The 20,534-nt window shown below is 44.1% G+C and overlaps 1 protein-coding gene and 1 long non-coding RNA gene across 4 annotated transcripts in view; both read right to left on the minus strand.

Annotated features, from left to right (window-relative positions):
• Positions 1-12,260, minus strand: part of FNIP1 (folliculin interacting protein 1) — a 90,573-nt gene extending 78,313 nt beyond the window's left edge. For 2 of the 3 annotated variants that reach the window (XM_081185486.1, XM_081185485.1), the window contains exon 1: positions 12,053-12,258. In XM_081185486.1, the coding sequence (XP_081041612.1) occupies positions 12,053-12,147 (95 nt within the window). In that variant the 5' untranslated portion in view covers positions 12,148-12,258. Of the gene's footprint in view, positions 1-12,052 lie in introns of all 3 variants that reach the window. The other variant, XR_014005685.1, reaches the window with a different exon arrangement.
• Positions 12,261-17,528: 5,268 nt separating this feature from the next.
• LOC308582316 lies at positions 17,529-20,081 on the minus strand. Its single transcript, XR_014005622.1, has 3 exons — positions 20,056-20,081; positions 19,384-19,523; positions 17,529-17,910 (listed from the first exon to the last, which is right to left on the minus strand). It is a non-coding gene; the product is annotated as an uncharacterized lncRNA (long non-coding RNA).
• Positions 20,082-20,534: the final 453 nt, after the last annotated feature.

Genomic DNA, 20,534 nt, shown 5'->3' on the forward strand with positions numbered 1-20,534 from the left:
CAGCATTTCCCTATGGGCTTTCGTCTTGCGAAGCAAGCCCATAGGGAAATTCGTCTTGCGAAGCGCCTCCAAAACAGAAAACCCTTTCGTCTTGCGGGTTTTCCGTCTTGCGAGGCATTCGTCTTGCGGGGTACCACTGTAAACAGAAGCCTGGCATCCATGGGTTTGCAATACCTTTTTGCGGAGTGGAGGGAGAACCCACAGCCTGAAAACAGAATGATGCAGTGGACTAACTGTGAGGGTAGAGGCAGCTATGGGCCTCCTTAGCTATCCAAGTTGAAAACTGCCATTTTTAAGCTGTTTCAACTACTCCTTGAGGCAGATCAGATCAGATCAGCATTGCACATTGCATTGACACAATAGCTCTCAATTGTCAGGGCTCCACCCTCCCTGATCACTGTAAGTAAGAACTCTCCAGCTGCCTCCTTGGCTTCAGGAAAGGGAGGAGGCAGTCCTGCTCTGCAAACAGCTTACTAGGCAGCACCATATCCTGATTCAAGACATGTTACAGCAGAACCACAGAAAGCTGCATGAAAACTGATAAGGAAACCATAGCGTAAAAATGAAAAGATGCCAACCCCCTAGGGTTCACTGCATTTTTCCAATGGACAATTTGTCTGCCCTGGAATGCCCACTAACTGAATTTTGAATTAGTCTGTTTTCTTTGTTAGGAATCAGAGCCCAAGAAATAACAGCTTCATTTGAGAAATGGATCTCTTGTGAGCCAAGACTACATACTGATGTTGCTTAGGAAATGCACTATCATTAGTACTTAACAATAAAATGTCACAGGCAATAGCATTTGAATTTATGGTAAGGGCTGCACACACCACAGGGTTCCCCTCCTCCACCATGCCCCCTAAATCTGCTTTGGAGGGCTGAAGAAAACCCCAGAACATGTTTAGGGGGCACACAGGGTGAGGATAGGGAGGAAAATCTCATTGATCATGCGCAGACCTTGTTCCATGTATGCATACCCCACTTAGTATGATGCTGTATTCCACCCAATGAATTTGAGATGGGTGGCTTAAGATATTCACTACCTGCAGGTAAAATTATTTGGAGCTTGAAAGTACATATAGGTAAAGGGACCCCTGACCAATAGGTCCAGTCGTGGCCGACTCTGGGGTTGCGGTGCTCATCTCGCTTTATTGGCCGAGGGAGCTGGCGTACAGCTTCTGGGTCATGTGGCCAGCATGACTAAGCCACTTCTGGTGAACCAGAGCAGTGCACGGAAATGCTGTTTGCCTTCCTGCCACAGTGGTACCTATTTATCTACTTGCACTTTGACGTGCTTCCAAACTGCTAGGTTGGCAGGAGCAGGGACCGAGCAATGGGAGCTTACCCCGTTGCGGGTATTCAAACCACCGACCTTCTGAACGGCAAGTCCTAGGCTCTGTGGTTTAACCCACAGCGCCCCCCGTGTCCCCTTCCATGCAATAGTATTACTTCCTCTATTAATTCGTGTATTTTGACAGTTTATGTTCTGTATAGCTCCAGCATGTTGCTGTCATTAAATGACGGTCGGGGCAAACACTGTCATGCAGCAGATGAGGGGAGGATAAATAAAGGGGAAGGAATGATGTACCACATGTGGTGGGGTTGTGACAAAAATTTTAAGAATGGAATACTGTCTATGACAAATTTTAAAAAAATGTTCAGACAAACATTTGAGAAGAAATCTGAAGCCTTTCTTCTGGGCATTATGACAATTGATATTTCAAATGATAAAAAGGGCTGTTCCTATATGCTACAACAGCTGCAAGAATGTTAATGGCTAGAAATTGGAAGTGGGATAGGAAACCAACAAAGGAAGAATGGCAAACTAAATTGTATGAGTATTTGGAATTAACAAAAATGACAGGCGCAATTAGGAACCAACCAAACCCAAATTTAAAAAGGAGTGGGAATGTGCAAAAGATTATATGGGAAAACACTGTTCTCAAATTAAAGAGCAGAGCAATAAGATATATTGTGTAAGAGAAAGGTAATAAGGAAATACAACACAGCTGAAAAAGAGAAGGAAGAAATAAGAAGCTGCATTGAGGTGGGTGGAAGTCACTTGTGAAGAAATATTGTTATTGTTTGGTTTATATATGTACAATATATGTTAAAGAATGAATGGAATATGTATACGAATAATAATTTTAAAACTCAATAAAAAGCATTAAAATAAATAAATACAGAAATTACTGGTAGTTGAAGTAGTAAAGCAAAATTCGTAATCATGATATAAAGTATACTAATCACAATTAATGAAATAATCTTGTACAGTAATGATTTTTCATTTTCATTTGTTTTTGCTACAAGGTCCAAAGACATAACCATTAAAATATATGGAATATCTTCTGAGAACTATACAAAGATGTAGACCAGGATAAGAACGCCCAGGAACTACTGCCAGATATCAAACTGGCTTTTGGATTTGTGCCTGTTGAAAAGCAGCCTTCCATAATTAACAGCAAACCATTTGTGAAACTCAGGAGAGCTTTCCAAAGAGTCATGTTGTGGGGGTCAGATTAGAACCCTACTCTTAAAGGATGGGAAGGGGAGAGAATCATGCTGGATGTGTACAGTCATCTTGGATGGAAGCGTAACAGCTCTCTAGATCTGAGCTTAGTCTGAACGCTAGGGATGGGGGGGATCATTCTGCTTGCACTTTCATGCCAACAAATCCACACTTCCCAAACCAATAGACAAAATGAAAATCAGGTCTCCTTCAAATGCATACTTTTTTGCAATGCAGGTCTCCTTGCAAAGAATACATACAAATTGGTGCATCTTAGCAAAAACACATGTGCCAGGCATAATTGCACACACGCAATATGTATATTAGGAGAAATGATCACCAAAATGTGTATGAATTTTCCTGGGGTCTTTTTTAAAAACAAAAAACAAAACATGAGCACATGCAGTAGTGGTGTGAAATGAATTTAAGATTGTAAAGATGAGACACTGAATGAAACTTAAATGGACTGATTCATCTATCCCCACTGAGAGTTAAGCTATGGAAATGGAGGGTGCTTTATAGGATCTGATAAAATAAAAGTCATGCAATAACTGGTCACTAAACAGAAGAACTAGTCTTGCTTTTTGAAAACCAGGGATCTGCTTTGCAAAGGGGAAGCCCCTTCTGAATGGAATCTTTTGTGTCAGTGGAAACGGAATAGTTGTGCTCCATACATATGCCCATGCAAATTGAGGACATGGTCCAGTCAATATTCAGAACTGGTCCACTAGTCATACCGGCAGCACTGTAGGGTAATGCAATAAGTCCAAAACTACATAGGAAGAGTCCAGCGGGGGACTCCTGTTCAGGCTAGTAGTAATCCAATTTCCTGAAGGTTGGTGTTTCCAGAGGAAGGAGTCAACGTGGACTCCTCATGTGTGGTCCAGAGCTCCTCATGCTACCTCATCAGTGCAGGGTGGAGTGGTGCTGGTACTGCTCTCATAACAATGAGTCAATGTGCATAGTGAACACCAATCACACTGCTCTCAGTGGGAGAGGTGTAAGTTAAAAGAGTAACAGGACATAAAACAGCAAAACTGTGGCTGGACTGATCTCTTTTTAGCATTTCCAGGGAAATCAATATTTAATCAATAAACGGATTCAGTATCAAGGTAAGTGAATTCATTTCAAAGGCTGGTTTGGAAGATAAAGAGTGCTCACTGCTCAGAAACACACTTGAGATACACATCTCAACAACACCAGTCTTTAAGTTGCTCCAAACAGGGGGGAGAGAATAGCATGTGTTAAGAGCAACCAAATCCATATCAAGTGATCTTGGGAACACACCCAAAACGCCTGAGGTTGCTTCCTGTTTTTGACTGACAAAACTCTGCACACCCTTCCTAACTTGCACTGGTCATACATGTAAATCCAGTGTAATCCCGATCAAATTAGTGGCTCCTTCCTTGAGTTACTTGCACACGTTCAGCTACAATGCAGCAAGAGGAGAACGGTCTTACATAATTACGAAACCATCCTCCCCCTTAAAAACTTCTCCGGAAGCAGCATTAAAAAAACAAAATCAAAACCTGGACCCAAACAAAAGGGTAAGGAAATGGATGTTCAGCTTCCAAGTCATGCAGGTCAAGTTATTCCAGGAGGAAGAAACATGCTGCTGCTCCATTCTTAACCTGAAACTGTTCTTAACCTGAAGCACCACTTTAGCTAATGGGGCCTCATGCTGCCACCGCTCCGCCGGAGCACGATTTCTGTTCTCATCCTGAAGCAAAGTTCTTAACCCGAGGTACTATTTCTGGGTTAGTGGAGTCTGTAACCTAAAGCATATGTAACCTGAGGTACCACTGTAGTAGGTCTGGCCACAGCAAGAAGAAAAAGCACCCGAATTTCTAGGCAAAGGCATGAAGTAGATTTATTCCGTTAAGCAAATACTGAAATAGTGTCTGTGCTGGGCAAACGGCTGCATCAATGCCTTATCTTACAAGTGCCACTATGACTGTTTGCAATGTCCTAGGAGGGTAAAAGGGGAACCCAAATGATTTGCTGCTTTGGCTCAGCCTCTTCTGAAAGAGCTTTATACCCCAAAGAGGAAGGAGACTGAACTAAAGAGCTGTGCGATGCAGGCAGAATGCACTGCAAGCAGCCCAAACGTGTCAGATGTCACAGTCCAATCTTAGTAAACCACACAGGCAGACAAGGAAGTGATAACACAGACGACATGGCATAGTGTCACACGTCGGCAAAAGAACAACTCATGACCACTGCGATGAACTCAGGCCCTGAGACCTGACTGAAAAAGCAGGATGGTGATGATAGTGAGAGTCAGAGAACCCAGCCACAGTCAGAAGTATGAAATGAGTCAGTTTCACTTTTTCCCCTCCCTTGAGGCAGAAGAAATACGTTAAACCCCATGCTTTGGACACAACTTCTAATTCCTTTTGCGAAATGCTGGAAGTGGTTCTGCTGTGTTGGCTTCCATCGCTGTAGCATTTATTAGAGGTCAGGCATTTTGTTATTGCTCAAAGCGGTGAGACGCTTGAAGGAAATGCACTTCTATGAATTCCCCAAAAGGGGAGATGGGTACAGCTCTTAATGAGGAGCCTGTACTGAGTCACTTCTCTCCTCATGTACTGTCTGTGAAAAGGAGGGGGAGGGGGAAGCAGAAGTCAGAGAAAGGAGCGTAGCCTATTCCCTAGAGAGGAAGAAAGAGCCTTTGGCAACTTTGAGAGATAAGGTGAGCCCCTGGGCAAACTGGTTTGTGAGCAGTTGCACAACCCATTCATAAGCAAGCTTTTCCCCAAGTAAGTGTGTGCCTTAGTTAATTGTGATGCTTCAGCTGCTTTATTAATTAATGGATCAGCCTTTAAAGCTTAATGCCGCTGAAGCGCAGTTAATCAAAGTATTCCTGCGTTACCTTACTGCCTCATGAACGACTTCTGCACCACTCTCTGGGGACAGGGACAGAGGCCTACCTAGGTGCCCTTGCATCCTTGGCAAGGAGCTCTGAAGCCAGGAGAGCCCATGGACCAGAAACTCAGAAAGTTTGCTTTTGCACTCTGCCATCAGGGTCTGCTCTGCTCAGCCTCTCCTCCTCCTCTGTTGGTCTGTCAGTCTGCCTTGCTGTCTCCCTCCTTCCACTCGCTGCTTACCCTTCTGCCTCCTTCCTTCCTTCTTCCCTCCCTTTTCCCTCCTCCTGTAACTCTTGCCCACTGTCTTTCTTTCTTCCCTCTGAGCCCTACTGGGCACTCTGCTCACACTTCTAATAGCGCTGTTGGCCAACTGAGACCACCCACCCCAAGCCTACTGGCAGGGCTACTGCAACTGCCATGCCAGCGACCAGATTCCTTCACCAAGGCACCCAGAGAAGCCTGCACACCTTGCCAGGCCGTGGAGTGGTGGAGCGGTCCAGGAAGCGTGTGGACTGTCAGGCTCCTAAACACTCCGAGTCAGAGTGAAGAGGAGCAATTTTTTCGTTCCCTTGGGCCTGCGCCTTTGGCAGGAGCCAACCAAGCCAATCCCTAGGTACATCCCACAATATTCCTGGAGCCCGCTCACCCACAGCTGAGGTAAAAGTATAGAAAAGGGGCAAGAAGGAACAGAAGACAGGCCACTTCAGAGGCTACCAGGCCTACAGTGCAGTCCCTTTCTTGTCTACTCAGATGAGAGGTCTACTGACTTCAGTGGTGCTTATTCCCAGGTAAGCAGGTAAAGAACAGAAGCCTTAATGCCCATATTCCGGGTGGAAGTAGGATTACAGTGGGGTTGAACATATGAAAGCTGGGTGGTGCTGGTGGAATAAAAAGCTTAAGAGACCCCTTGCTGTTTTCCTATCCCTATTTTATGCTTTCTTTTGTTTTCCTCTATTGGAGTTCCAGCCAAGAATCCATAGCCTGGGGCACTGGTGATTTCTGCTGCATCTGAGAAGACTCTATTGAGCAAGGAGGAAAATATATGTTCAGAGGATCCACCCCCACCTTCTCTCTCTCTCTTTCTGAGCCCATAGGTAGGCTCACTGTCAAAATCACTCCAGGAAGATTTTGAGTTTTTGCCCTTCCCCAGCCTCCAGTCTAGGGTAGACTATGGTTTGTTGACATCACAGGACTTCAGTTTCCTCTCCTCCACCTAAGCACTCCCTGAATCTGCTCCTGGTGCCCCTCTCCAACCCTTGAAAGCGGGGAGGGCAGAGCACTGGAAGGAGAAGAAAAGGAAGTTATGTTGCTTGCATGGAATCTGTTTCACAAGCAGAACTGCAGCACTGGATGCAACTCTAGATGTTTAAATAAATAAGGGGAAACCCAGCCCAAAGTAAGCATTTTTCATCACTTTGGGCATATGTCCTTCAACTGATTGCAAGTTTTGTCATTTGTTTAAAAAGCCAGAACATACTACCAGACTGTCTGAAAATTCTGTTCTATTATAAACCTGGTGTTTACAAAAGTATTTCAGTGTTTGCCATTTTAAAAGGAAGTGTAAGAACATTTCAAGAACACAAATTTGGATTTAGCATACTATGAGTTTTTGTGCCCTCAAGGGTGAATCGTGCCTTGAAACAGCTGAGAGGATTCAAATAATAAAACAAATTACTCCTTCAAGTAAAGAAAAATGGGGGAAGGGAGCATTGATGAAGGACATGCTTAGAACAACTATAAAACTGGCTCGTGAGCATACCCAGGAAGGAATCTAAACACTTTTAGAAAAATCAATTGAGACATAACATCTCAGGTAGTTGCTTCAAGGGAACAGTGTGCAGCAACCAAAAAACTCTTAATCAAGTAATGAACCCACATGCGAGTCAATGAAGTCAGCTGAGTTCCCGCTTACTAGCCATGCATGAACAACCCCAATCCGCATGCAACACTAAGCCAAACTGTGGCTTAGCACAAAGCAGCAAATTTGCAGATTCTCAGAGCAAAGATTTCAGCTGCAAATTTGCCTAAAAATACATTTTAATGCAAAGTTTCCCCTACTATACCACGTGTTTAAACGTTGCTGTCACTAATATATGCATTTTGAAGCGCACACTAGCGTATGCATTCTTGAACACATTATTTGGTTGGGGAATTGGTTGGTTTAGTGTTAGCTCTGAACCTGGGCTTGTGGGTTTGTAAGTTTAGCTACAAAACTAAAACATATCCTTAAGGCTTTAACAATAATTTTTTGGAGTAACCTCCACTACACAAAGTTGGCTTTGCTTCTGAGTAAAATTGCACAGGATTGCTCTATAAATTTCATAAGCAACAGTTCTGATGACAGGGGAAGGGAAGTAAAAATCTGTACTAGAGAGAATAACAAGATACCCAGTATCCTTTAGGTAAAAGAAAAGGCCTCCAATAATAATTTTGATTGTCCTCTTTTGTCAATAACCAACCCAATCCAAATGCCAACAGCCACTCCAAGCCACCTTGAGTTTATGCAATGCATGGCTATTTTTCTTAAGAAAAATGATCTTTCCAAATAAAGGAGCCACCTTAACATCTGGATATTTACTACAATTTATGTCTTGCTGTTCCTTCTTCCTCTGGAAGAATGAGAAAAGCAAGCAAGGACTTGGCTAGAATACTCACTTCTACTTTGCGAATGATTTAATATCCTTGTTCTTAAAAATGTTATACAACAACAATCTAATACTGATTAGGGATTTACAGGATGCTAAGCATTGCACCAAACGCAAAAACGTAAGAAATGCCCCGTTGGCTCACCCACTTATAACATTTACTCACTACATTTCTAGCCTGCCTTTCCTCCAAGAAGCTTAAGGCAGCATACACAGTTTCCTTCACTCATCCTCCATTTTATCCTCACAACAAACCTGAGAAGTTAAAAAATGGTGAGTGGCCCAAGGTCATCCAATGAGTTTCATGGCTAAGTGAGATTCTGAATATAGATCCGCCCCTGAGATCCAACGCTCTCACCCCCACACCACACTGCTGCTTTCCCTACAGTGCTGAAGTTGGTTACTCCTAGTTCCCAGTTGTTTATTTGTATGACATTTTAAATCACAATTCAAGCAAAACATCTTTTAAAAAAGAACGGAGGTTTTTAAGTATCTACACAGTATCACATATCTCCATGAATGGAGGACTGTCCCTTTCACAATAATTTCCCCCCAATGTGCTCAACACTCAAAATGCACAACAAAGACTTCAGCAAGAAATAAGGAACCGGAGGTGTGCACCTCCAAAATGGATTTGAGACACCCCAAATGATACACACACACCTCCTGGAGTCTTCTTCTACAATATGGATGTCTGTCTCAACACTTTCTTTGGGTGCAAGATGCTGTCAAAAGCATGTCCCGCACTGACAGAACACTTTGGCCCACCACAGATGACATACCCGAACAGAATTGTGCCAGGTCCAGTGCTTTCTTTGGGTGAAATAAATACACTGCTGTGGATATGCAACCACACCAATAACCACCAAATAGCTAGAAAATAATACAGGAGCTAGTCCCACATTCTGATTTCAATGGTGAGGACAAGAAACTCTTGCCCTGGTACTCAGCAACTGGTAGCAAGGACTATGCTGCCTCTGAAATGTTAGCTGCCACAGCCAAATAACTGCCGACTGACCTATTCTCCATGACGTGCTACCTAACTAATATAACTGTGCTGTATCTATGGGTAGAAAACAAACTTTTAATAACTTAATGCTGAAAGTCTTATGTAGGCCCTCAAGTCCATCCCTACTTATGTATGCTTTGGTATTGGTTGTAACCAAATAAAAATGTCAACCCCTTATTTAATGAGGAGACTAAAATAAAGTGCACAATGTTTATGGCAGGGTATGTCTTCAGCAGATGTAACCGATGGCTTGGATCCAAGCTTTGCTCCTTCCAGCCTAAATGGGGAAGGTGACTTTTGTCGATTCCCCCTTCCCTTTACAGATCCTTGTATGCGCAGAAAAAATGTGGAGACATGAGGGCCCTCCAGAACAGCATGACAGGTGGCATCAAGGGAAGAGAAAATCAGCAAAAGTCACCTCCCCCGCTTTACATCTGCAAGATCCTTCTGCTGGACCAAGAGCCTTCCATGGACAGGAGTCTTTCCATTTGCAGAAGATGAAGTCTGGATTAAACCCAATGTATATTTCCAACAACCTGCATGCGATTCCTAATACAGAAGATCCAAACATCCTCCGATAATGATGGTAGACATATGCCTCTAAATAAGTGACAATAGTATCACCCAAAAGACCACCTCACCTTGTTAATAGGGCCACCTCTGAAATATCTACAACTGTGAAAAGTACATAGCCTATTAAGTACATGAAAATCTTTTGATGCTTAGCTAGTATTTCACCATAGCTAAATGGCTTTGCGTGCTTTGCAATGTACTGTCCTGAAAATACTTTATAAATACAGTAGAAAATGTGAGAACCAAATGGGAGAGCAGAAACCATAGAATACATGACCAAGCCATGAAAGGAATACATAGCATGTTAAAAGCTGCGCTTGCTTCTTATTTGTGGAAATATTTATTTCAAAGTATATGTTCTTAAAAATGTATCTTCTTAAACACGGACTTTAATATGTCAACCTCCAAAACAATTTTCATTGACTTCTGCATGTTTATTCACATGTCATTAAGGAATTCCTATTTGCATACTGATAGTCTAATAAAACGGCGCACTAGAAGTAGCCAGATAGATACAGTATTAGGTTTGCTTATAAAACACCTTTGAGTAGATGCAGCTAGGATTGACTGTTTGGGCTAATTTAGGTGTTCTTGAAGACTAGGTGGCACAGTGGAGTATTACCAGGTGATATCAACGCCCAGTGCCAACAAACAGTAACACGGTTGTGTATAAAATTAAACAAAGCTGGTAAGTGGTTCCACAAAGAAGCCTTTGGGCAATCTATTTTATGTTTTGAAATATAGTTTAACTGAACGAAATGGTTAGACAATGAAAATAATTCAAGTGGAGAATGTCAAATAGAAATTTTGTGGGAATAGTGAAATCTTCGTCAAAGTGAAGTCAGTGGCAACACCTAGCAGCCTCTACAAGACCGTAGTATTTTCTGTTATGTAATTTAAGCAAATGATTTCCACTCACATCAGCCTTCTAATACTGAATTCAAAGTTGGTAACTAACTTTCTTTTCCAGCAGCAGTGGAATTGGGCTGATAGAAGACTCAACACCAAAAGCATACTATTCCTCATCTGTGCAAGTCATGTGCAGCCCAGTTCCCTATTTCATTACTCACAAATAAGTCCTACTGAATTCAGTGAGGTTTTCCCACGTAAGGGTGCATAGGTTTGCATCCTAAGGCCTGGAAGTCACTCCTGCAGAACTCAGTAGAACCCAGGTCCAAGAAATATGCACAGGACATTCAGAAACAATTTTGGCTGAGTACACAATGGAAAGGCTTCTAAGTAATATCTGATCTCAGCGCTTAAATATGGGTGCCAACAGTAATTCAATTTCTGACTATTGCTGCGACCCCAATATAAGCAGCATATCTCTAGGATTGTACTGGACCATCAACAGGCAAAAGGATAAGAAAGATATCATAAGCCCAAAGTGTTCAGCGGCAAGTCTCTTGCACAGTCACAGAGCTGAAATGTACGTTTTGTTTCTATTATTATTACTAAGGGAAACGAGACGCAAAAGGAACTTTCCGAGAGGCACAAAGGGCTTTCACAGAACCATCCTTGGCTTGCAGCCTGTTTATTCGGTACCCTCGCCCAGCCAGGCAGGGTTCTGTTATGGCAAGATCAAGCAGATTTCTCTGGTAACCCTACACTACACTGGCAGCCAGACAGTCCACGTTTACTGTCCCTCCTTAAGATTTAAGGTGGCTCTTGCCAGGCAGTCAAGCGTCGTCGCTTCCACTTTCAAGACAGCCGAGTGTGTGCAGATGGCATATTATATATTTTTAATTTAATTGCCTATTTAGTGCTTCAAAGTTGAAGAAAGGAGGAGGGAACGGACCACCGGGAAAGGAGGAGGAAGAAGAGAGAGCCGGTCTTCTTCTTTTCTTTCCCCAACAGAACCCAAATGAAGAGCTTAAGAAGCAGCAAGGGGAAGTGGCTCCCTTTTTGAGGGGAGCCGTTTCTCTTTTTGCAACTCAAGAAAGTGATTTTTTTGGGGGGTGGGGGAATACTCGGCTCTGCACGCACCTGACGGCCACGATCCTCCGAGGCCGAAAGAGGCACGAGTAGGAGGAAGAGGAGCGAGAGGGAGCTCCTCAAAAAGTAGAAACAACGTTGCGCGAAGTTTTGGCGCATGGCGAAGAGACACATCCGTGTGATTTCCGCCTGGGAGGCAGATCGGCTGTGTGGCCGCCAAGGCAAGACGGTGCCAGGAAAACTCCCCGCCCGCCCCTCCGCCTCCTCCTGGGGGGAAAGGGGGGAGGCTGGGAGAGAAGGAGAGTCTGATGTGTCAAGTTAGGGATGGGGAAGAGAAGAATCGGCGGCGTGGCTCGGATGGTAGGCGAAGAGGGCGACTCCGCAAAGAGCAGCAAGGAAGCCAAGCAGTGCCCCCAAGCCAGAGAGGGTTTGGGGATCAGCCCCGCCGCGATCCGACCCCGGAACCAAGCCAGGGCCAGTCCCTGCTCCACCCGCCCCCTGCCTGCCCCCTTACCTGAAGACGCACTCTTCCCGGGGCTCCTTGCAGGGTGAAACCAAGCCGCTCTTTTTGTTGAAGAGCTTCTGCAACAAGGTGGGTGTGGGCGGCATTTTGGGAGCGCGCCGCTCTCGCCCCGGCGGGGCCAAGCCCGGAGCAGCCAGCGATCTCCCTCCTCCCCGCGCGCGAGCTGCGACGGCCGGCTAGTTCCGCGAACCCGACTCCATTCGGTGTGACAGTCATATGACAAAAATTAATCACTTGGAGCAGCCGCGGCGGGAGGGGGAGGCGGGCGGGCGGGGTTTCGCGCGGGCTTCCCGGCAGCCGATTGGCCGCGCGGCCCGGCCCGGCCCAGCCCACGTGGGGAACACGGCGATCCCTGCTTGGCTTTGGTGGAGCGGCGGCGCTTGGGGATGTTTTGGTGCAAGAAAGGAGAGGGAAGGGAAAGGGAGGAAAGCGGGAGGCGCTCGGCCTGGGCTCTCCCGCCAACTTCGCCTCCGATCCGCTGAGTTTTAGCTTACTGAGCACGAAACAGGCCGCATTCTAAGACGGAGACGGGAATGGGGACGCCCGAGTGCTCCTTGCGCTTTGGATGGGATGGCTTTGTGGTGTTTTGTCCGGTTTTCCTCCCCACACCCCGACTGGAATTCCACGACCCTGGAGGATGTGGAACTCCTGAGCCGCTCTGGAGATGTTTGAATCTGCGCCCCCTCCCAAACCCAACAAGGGTTAATAACAGGGATGCAAGAAGGCAAAAAATTAAAAGCTTGCCCCGTTTGTATTTTGTCACGATCGCAGTTAAACTCTTGACTTATTAGCGCCCCCCCCCGTGTTTTTGCTTTGGTTCTGCTTCCCCAGAATTAGAATAAAATTGTAGAATTGGAAGGGACCATGAGGATCACCTGGTCCAGAGCTTTCCAAACTTTTCATGTTGGTGACACACTTTTTAGACATGCAACATTTCGTGGCACAGTAATTCAGTTTTACAATCAAAACTAACCCCTTAGCCCCAGGAACAGCGCAGGAACAGTCACGTGACACACAGTACACACTGCAGCCCACACAAAGCTCTGATCTGATCCAACCCCCAGCAATGCAGAAACAGCAGAACCTGCAACCCTGGATTTATCAGCACCAAAAATTATGAACTTTTAATTAAGAACATGCATGGTTCTCAGAGTAATTTAGTAAGGCCCAGTTTAAAACTAAACGAATTTCCATGAACGAGGCTCACCTTGGGACGGCCACGAAGTCTTCCAACTGCAGCAGCCACAATTTCCCCTTTTCTCTGCAATCCCGAGTTGTGCAATTAAATTTCATTCAACACACATTTAAAGCACATGATCCCGGCACAAGGATCTTGCAAACTGTAGTCCCCCCTGACAAAGCTACCTTTCCCTGCACCCCAAGCTACACTCCCCAATAATATTTTATGTGCTCTAAATGCAGATTATGATTGAAATGTGTGGATCTGCTTAAGTATTCCTACTTGCTCACACACACACACACACCCCTCAGGTAGTGCTTCATTGAATCTTGAAGCAGCAGAACATGCAGACTTTTATGTTGCTCCAAGTCCAAGACAGGTCACTGACATAGGGAAGATGAGTGACTAGGCAGCAGCCAGTGCTGAAGGAAGCAGGGAAAGGGGTTCTTGACAGGTGTTAGTTGTCCTCCCCCATGCAATCCCTGAGCATGTGAAAGGACAATAGTCCATGCCTGTCTAATGGGGCCTGCCCCCACCAATATCCAGTGTTTATTTGGAAGGGCTGCTCCCCATGTTTAGGAACTCTGGGGCAATCAGGGTTCCCAGTCATGTGACAGGCCCTTTCAAACTAATAACGGGTGTGTATACTGTATTACCATCCTGATCCTCCTTGGTATGTCCAACTAACACATAGAAAACACTACTGAGAGCTTCTACTCACTTTCATCACTAGCTGTAAGTGCCCATTGAGCCCAAAGAATTGGCATTAGTGTAACTTGTTCTGTATGTAATACCCTGGAAGTATTATACAAAATGATTCTGAAACACACCTGCAAAGGCCCAGATCAGGCTGAAACCTTTTTGAACACTGCTCCCTTAATTTTGTTGCTGAGATCCATCAAAAGACAATGGAGTATGCCTCCAGGGGTGTAGTCAAACCGCAGCATTAGCAGCACCGAAGTGACCTCCCTGGGCACAAGCATGGGCAGTGTGCATGGGGTCCTGGACTGCCCAGATGACAGAACCGCCTCTCAACCTTGCTGATGTGGTCCAAAAGAAAGCAGAGTAATACATCTGGCACCAGCTTGGCTGCAGAAGTTGCGATAAAGGCATACAAGGCACCATCTGACTGTCTTAGGGATTCCACTTTGGATTTGTGTAAGGTTACTCCTTAGCCTTTCTTCTCCCAAAGATATACCACAAGGCAGAAGTTCAGTATTAGTTTTCTTTTTCCTAGATGGGCTCCATTTCCAGGTTGAGGAGCTCCATCTGCCCTCACTTGCATGTGCAGAAACCACCTTCTTGACTATTGGTCTCATCCACTCAATCCTCCAGATCCTGCCTTTGCATGCAGGGAAGTCCCTAACTCATCAAGGGTTTGAGACCCATCAGCTACCCTTAAAGTACAGTTGCATTACCAGAACAATCAACCTAGGAAGCTGCCTTATAGAGAGTCAGACCTTTGGTCCATCTAGCTCAGTACTGTCCACCCAACTAGCAGCAGTTTTCCAGGATTTCATCCACAGTCTTTTCTGGAAATGTCAGGGGTTGAACCTAGGATCTTTCACTTGCAAGGCAGATGCCCTGGCACTGAGCTATGACCCTTCACCACGGACTACTTTGCTGATCAGACAGTGCAAATGTATATAGTGACGCATGTGGGTCATGACAGAGAAATGCAAAAGCAAGCTTAGGTATCTCTTCCTATGCAGAGCTTCATTACCTTTACAGTAATAGGTTTATGTGAGATTCAGGTTCCTCTCCGCGCTTCCTCTTCCCAGGGCTCAGCAAACTAACTATGAAGTGAAAGAAGTCCATTGGCATGCTCTAGAAGTGTTATTACACAAACCTACAGTGCTCGGAATAGAAAGAAGGAAAGCATCCCCCCACTTTCCTTTTTTCTGGTGACGTGAAAGCAGCAGCAGACATCACACATTTACTAATTCCACTCTCAATTATTTCTACTGCTGCACTTTAAAATGTCTAGAGGGGCTCCAATTCTGCAAATACTTACCCATGAGCATCAGGCGCAGCATATAAATCCCATTATATGCCATAAAATGATCAGGCGTCAAATCTGCACTGCACATTTCCCACAAATTAGGAATGTGACTCATCTGAGATGATGTCATTAAAATCCTTCAAAGGATTATTTTCAGCCCTCGTTTCTCAAGAAGTTCCAGTGACTTTAGGGAATAGCAGCTACTTCTATGAGTACTATGATTGTGTCTCGCAACCTTTAAGTGTCCAATAGGATACTACAAAATCATGTTCTGTTTCCAGTCCAATTTAACTGGGCAGGGGAAGGGCAGAGTTGGAAAACACAGCATAGCAAAGATGCCTCGTTATGGCATTTTAATAAAATACAGGACTATGTAGTCAGTAGCTTCATTCATAACTTAATAGGGAAGAACGGTTTAAAGCACGGACGGTTTAAAGCAGATCAGCTGGGAATCCTGATCACACAGCCCAATCCTGCAGAAAGCCAGTTTTGCGAAGCCTATATTTGGCACTTTGCCAAGCACAGAACTGGCAAATCACCTTATGCTGTGGTTCCCACATGCCATGCAAGGTACTTTGATAGGTGGGTGGGATAATCCTCTGGCATTTGTCAGGTGGTCGACAGGCGAGTTGTTCCTTGCACCTAAGATGGCCCATGAGGGTGAGGATTGCAATCTTGCCTACCTTGCTAAAAAACCTCTTCGTCAATACAAGGAATTCATGTTTGCTTTACAGGAATTCAGTAGCAACCCAATTCTCACACAAGTTACATCGACATTGGCTTCCACCTTTAGTATACATGTGAGGCAGACTGGAGGAGACTCCTCATTCTGGTTACACATACCCATCTCATGCTAGATGGGGCCTGTGATTGGCTCCTACCAGCCAGCTCTGTCTCTTCAGGAGCCCAGTTGGCTTCCACCCACTGGTGGCACAATGCAGGAAGGGTGAGATATCTAGTCTGGCTACTCCATTGAAAAGTCTCATGTTTCTTGCAAGATAGAATTTCTGTTGGTGGTCTTTAATTCAAGACATGTCATTCACATACACAAGTTACTACTTGAAGTGCAGTCATCAACTGATAGGACTTGCATAAATCAATTTGATGCTTGTTGACATGTTTATCAAGGAGTACGTATTATTATTTTCAGCCAGTCTTGCACTAGAGTTTGGATGGAGGGGTCCCCTTCTGTATAAGCAAGGGCTTTTGTTAGGAACAGATTCTGTCTCTCTTCATCTCCACCAGGCTTATATTATGCAAGATGAAGTTTAAACTGACACCCTGCACAGCTACCTCATGCAGATGGTTCCTGGTTGGAATCAGAAACTTGTTGTCATTCAAAGTACGTTGCTGTGTTTGTGTCAACAGCATTGAAGGCCTCCATCAGAGGTGAATCTTCCTAGTGTGGTGACCTTGTCCTGTTTGATGTTTTGGAAAATAGCATCAAGGAAACCGTGCAGAGACTAAGCTCCACAGTCTAAATAAAGTTGTTAAAAAAGTAGCAAACCGTCAATCAGTGAGGATTATCTTCACCTTCTTGATTACTCTTCCAGAAATAATATCTTACCAAATTCATCCTTAGTCAGACAAGAGAAACACATCACCCCCCAGTACTTACTGAGCTTTAAGAATCCGATTCCAAAAAGTGGTTTTCAACAATTATATATACACTAGTGGCACAACTGAAACAAAGTACCACTAAGTAAATGTATGTGGAGTACCCTATAGTTTAGTGACAGGTAGCACTGCAGGCCAGCAGCCACATATTGTAACGTGGAAGCCCCATGCATACAAATATAATCAAGGAGACACTCTTAACGTATGTAAGGCTGATTGAAGTCCATAAAAGTACTTTGGCCTAAATTAGCATGACCACATCTTCATGGTAAAATATTAATCAAATCTGGTATTTTCATCAAATGCACCTTTTGAAACAATCTTAAAACGCCTTCGCCACTGGTGTTATTTGCACAGGAACATGTAGCATTGTGGATATTTTCTTCAAATGCACAGATAACTTCTAGGTCAGCTTTGTCTTCACGAGGATGTGGAGCAAATGCAATAAATTATTCTTTCAGACTAATTTGGTTAATGCTGCTGTCTCCAAATCCAAGTTCTAGTACACTATCAATAAGAAGTGTGACAAGGTATGATATTCTGAAGACAGAAACTGTGAGATTGAACAGTTACCTGTAGACAACTATTTCACTATAACCCATACACCATTCTAGAAGAATCGTTCTCCAGATTTTGTTTACATTTTTACCCGCTTTGAGACATCAACGTTCATTGTCATTCTAAATGTATTTATTTTTGCATGTATCTTAGGTCTTCAAAATAAAGCTAGCTGAAATCTTTCTCCTTACATTCATAGGGATGTCCACAGAACCTTATGTGATCAGCAGTTTTGACAGGCATCAAGGTGATTTCTAGGCATGAGACTAGTGGAAGTGTGGATGAGCCCTAAGAGACAGAGGTTCCATCCTGTGCTGATCTTCGTAGGTGCTTCCATATACTTCCCCCTTCTCCCAAGTAGCCTCCTGTGCAGGTAGCTGAGCACTTTGGTGGTAGCTCTGAAGCTTCTGCTAGGCTCCGGCTCCTGTGGTGTTGGGAGACAAGGGGTGGGACACGGAGATGGCCTGGAACCCAGTCAGCTGGTATGGTGACCTGGAATAGGGATACAAAAATCTCTTCAGGATCACTGGTGGTGTAGAGATCAGCTGGGGAATTCTGATGTCCCTGTTCCTCCACTGAGGAGACCTCATATTCCAAGGATGGGAAGAGCTGAACAATGGCAAATTCACACACTGTAAACCTTACATCAGCTCTGTATTACCCCCATCTTGAAGAGTAGAATATTGGATGAAAGAGAGAATGCTGCTAGCTTGAGCTATTGGAAAAAGATTCCCAGCCTCAGTGCCCTTCTGGAAGGACCTAAAAAGTGGTTTTCACCCACTTATGCAACAGCACCTGCTCTCCCTGCACGCCCCTCTCCCAATCGGTTCTGGGGTTTTCCCAACCCTCCAGAGCCAACCGGGAGGTGGGGGGAGGGGAGAAGAGAGGAAGTGGAAGCTCTGTTGTGTAGGCAGGACAACTTTCTTGGATACAACCCAATGGCGCCACTTACTCTTCTCTCTTTAACTGCAACTAGATGTAAAGAAATGAACAGGTAAAAAGTTATGCAGCATGGAGACAACATATGATCTGCTAATATTTATGCGTCAAGATGCACTGTAAAAACACAGCTACAGGGGCTGGCTTAGGCTTCCAGAATGGCAGCTGAAAATAAGTAACAGGAAGCAGAGGCAGATACCAGAAGTTCAGGCTGGAATCAAGACTGAAATTCAGGCAGTTTGCATCACTTGAGTCTCCTGACTACTCTTTCCCTTTATATTATAAGCGAAAGTTAGTAATTAGCGTTAGACAATCCAGTCTTCCTCCTACTCTTTGTGACTCATGGTAGGGAGGGTGCACACCGGTGGAAATTGTTTTCCACTTTAAACAAATGAAGACTCAAAATGTTTCCTTTGAACTTTCCTTTTATGTATGCTTATGCAGTGGTGCAGATTTTGTATTCAGTACAGAACTTGGGCAGCTTTCTGCCCACCTCTCTACATTTTTAAAAAAATAGGTTAAGCAGTTACACATAGAATTGTAAAGTCAATATCACGCTACTGACAAAACTTCATAGGGTACACTTTTTGTCCTAAGCGGGCAGACCACAGAGTCTACTTGCACAAAATGAGTAGGTAGGAACAGAGCATTTCTTATGCCAAATGTTAAAGGTTAGAACTTCATTCTGAATTCAGATGCAAGTAGCTTGACTCTAACAAAATGCATCTCGTTTTTCTACATATACGCATCTTAGCTTAATGTTTCAAATCCATATCCATATTCACACACGAGTCAGTTTCACAAGACCCGTTGATGTGAAATATTAAGATTTACAAGTAGATGCTGTTATCCTAAACTTAAATTTAAGTTTTGGAAATCAGGCTGAGAACTACCAGAAGTATATTCAGCACACATTTTACAATAAAGAAGTGCTTTGCAATACAGGATAGTGGTGCATACAAAGCATGAGGTAAAAGAATGACACTTGTACTAACTTTTATAATTCCTGATCTTATTTTTACCTACCAGAATATAGATTTCCAGAACTGTAAGTATTTTCAGAATCTCTTTTGAAGGTGTCATTAACTTTCAAACTTAATGAAGTCCAAACGTGCAGCTCAGCTTCTTCCTACCATTCCATGTTCTCAATTTCCCGTTTTTCCCCTCTTTTAACAAGTAAAGGAAATGTACCCTTAGAGAACAGTCCATAAAAAAACAAAATACTTTCCCTCAAAGTAACAATAAAGGCCCCCAAACTATATTTTTCAGGTGTTTTAAATACTCTGTGACAATAAAGCTGCAGTTTAGAAGATCATGTACCACTGACAAACAAAATGTTTTGAAAAGTTAAAAAGAAAATAACTACTGAAATCACTGGGGCATCAGCATAAAATAAAATCCCATTCATTCAGATAGGACTTAGGTGTCCATTTCTTTTTTCTTTTTAACTGAACCCATTGCCCATACAATGCAGCTGCAGGGCAGGCTTCTTCCCCAACCTGGTTTCCTCCGGATGTCGTTGGACTCCAAGTCCCATCATCCCTGACCACTGTCCATGCTACCTGGGATGATGGGAACTGGGAGGGAGTCCAACAACATCTGGAGGACAGCGGGTTTAGAAGGCTGCTGCTGAGGTTTCTAGAAAGTGCTCCCCTCTCTTTCTCTCCCCTACCCCACATTACATGCAGCAGTGCTTACCTATTGTTCCTGTAGATCTAGTATTTGGTAATAAGATCTGAAAAAGAAATCAGTTTGTATTGGGAATTAATTTCAATTTCACTTTTTGGAGAAAACATATCACTTTAATTGACTTACAGAGCTATGCAATCTCCCTGCTTCTACCACCCAGGAGACCCACCAGCATATCTACAACCTGGCCTGGAGGTGCCAGACAGAACCTGGGATCTTCTTTCTGCATGAAAGCATCTCATCTACACTGGCAGTGGTTCTCCGGGGTTTCAGACTAGAGACATTTCCAGCTCTACCTGGGCAAGCCTGGGGTTGAACCCTGGAACCTTTTGCATACAAAGCAGATGCTCTACCATTCAGTTACATCTCTCACAATTCTCACATCTCTCGTTTAGAGTCGTCAACAGGCTCATCTCAGCTATCTGCCATTCTCCCATTCCCACCACCCTTCTGAGTAATACCCCTCCCCACCTTCTCACTATATAGAA

The sequence above is a fragment of the Podarcis bocagei genome (genome assembly GCF_964188305.1).
Source record: "Podarcis bocagei genome assembly, chromosome: 2".
NCBI classification, from domain to species: domain Eukaryota; kingdom Metazoa; phylum Chordata; class Lepidosauria; order Squamata; family Lacertidae; genus Podarcis; species Podarcis bocagei.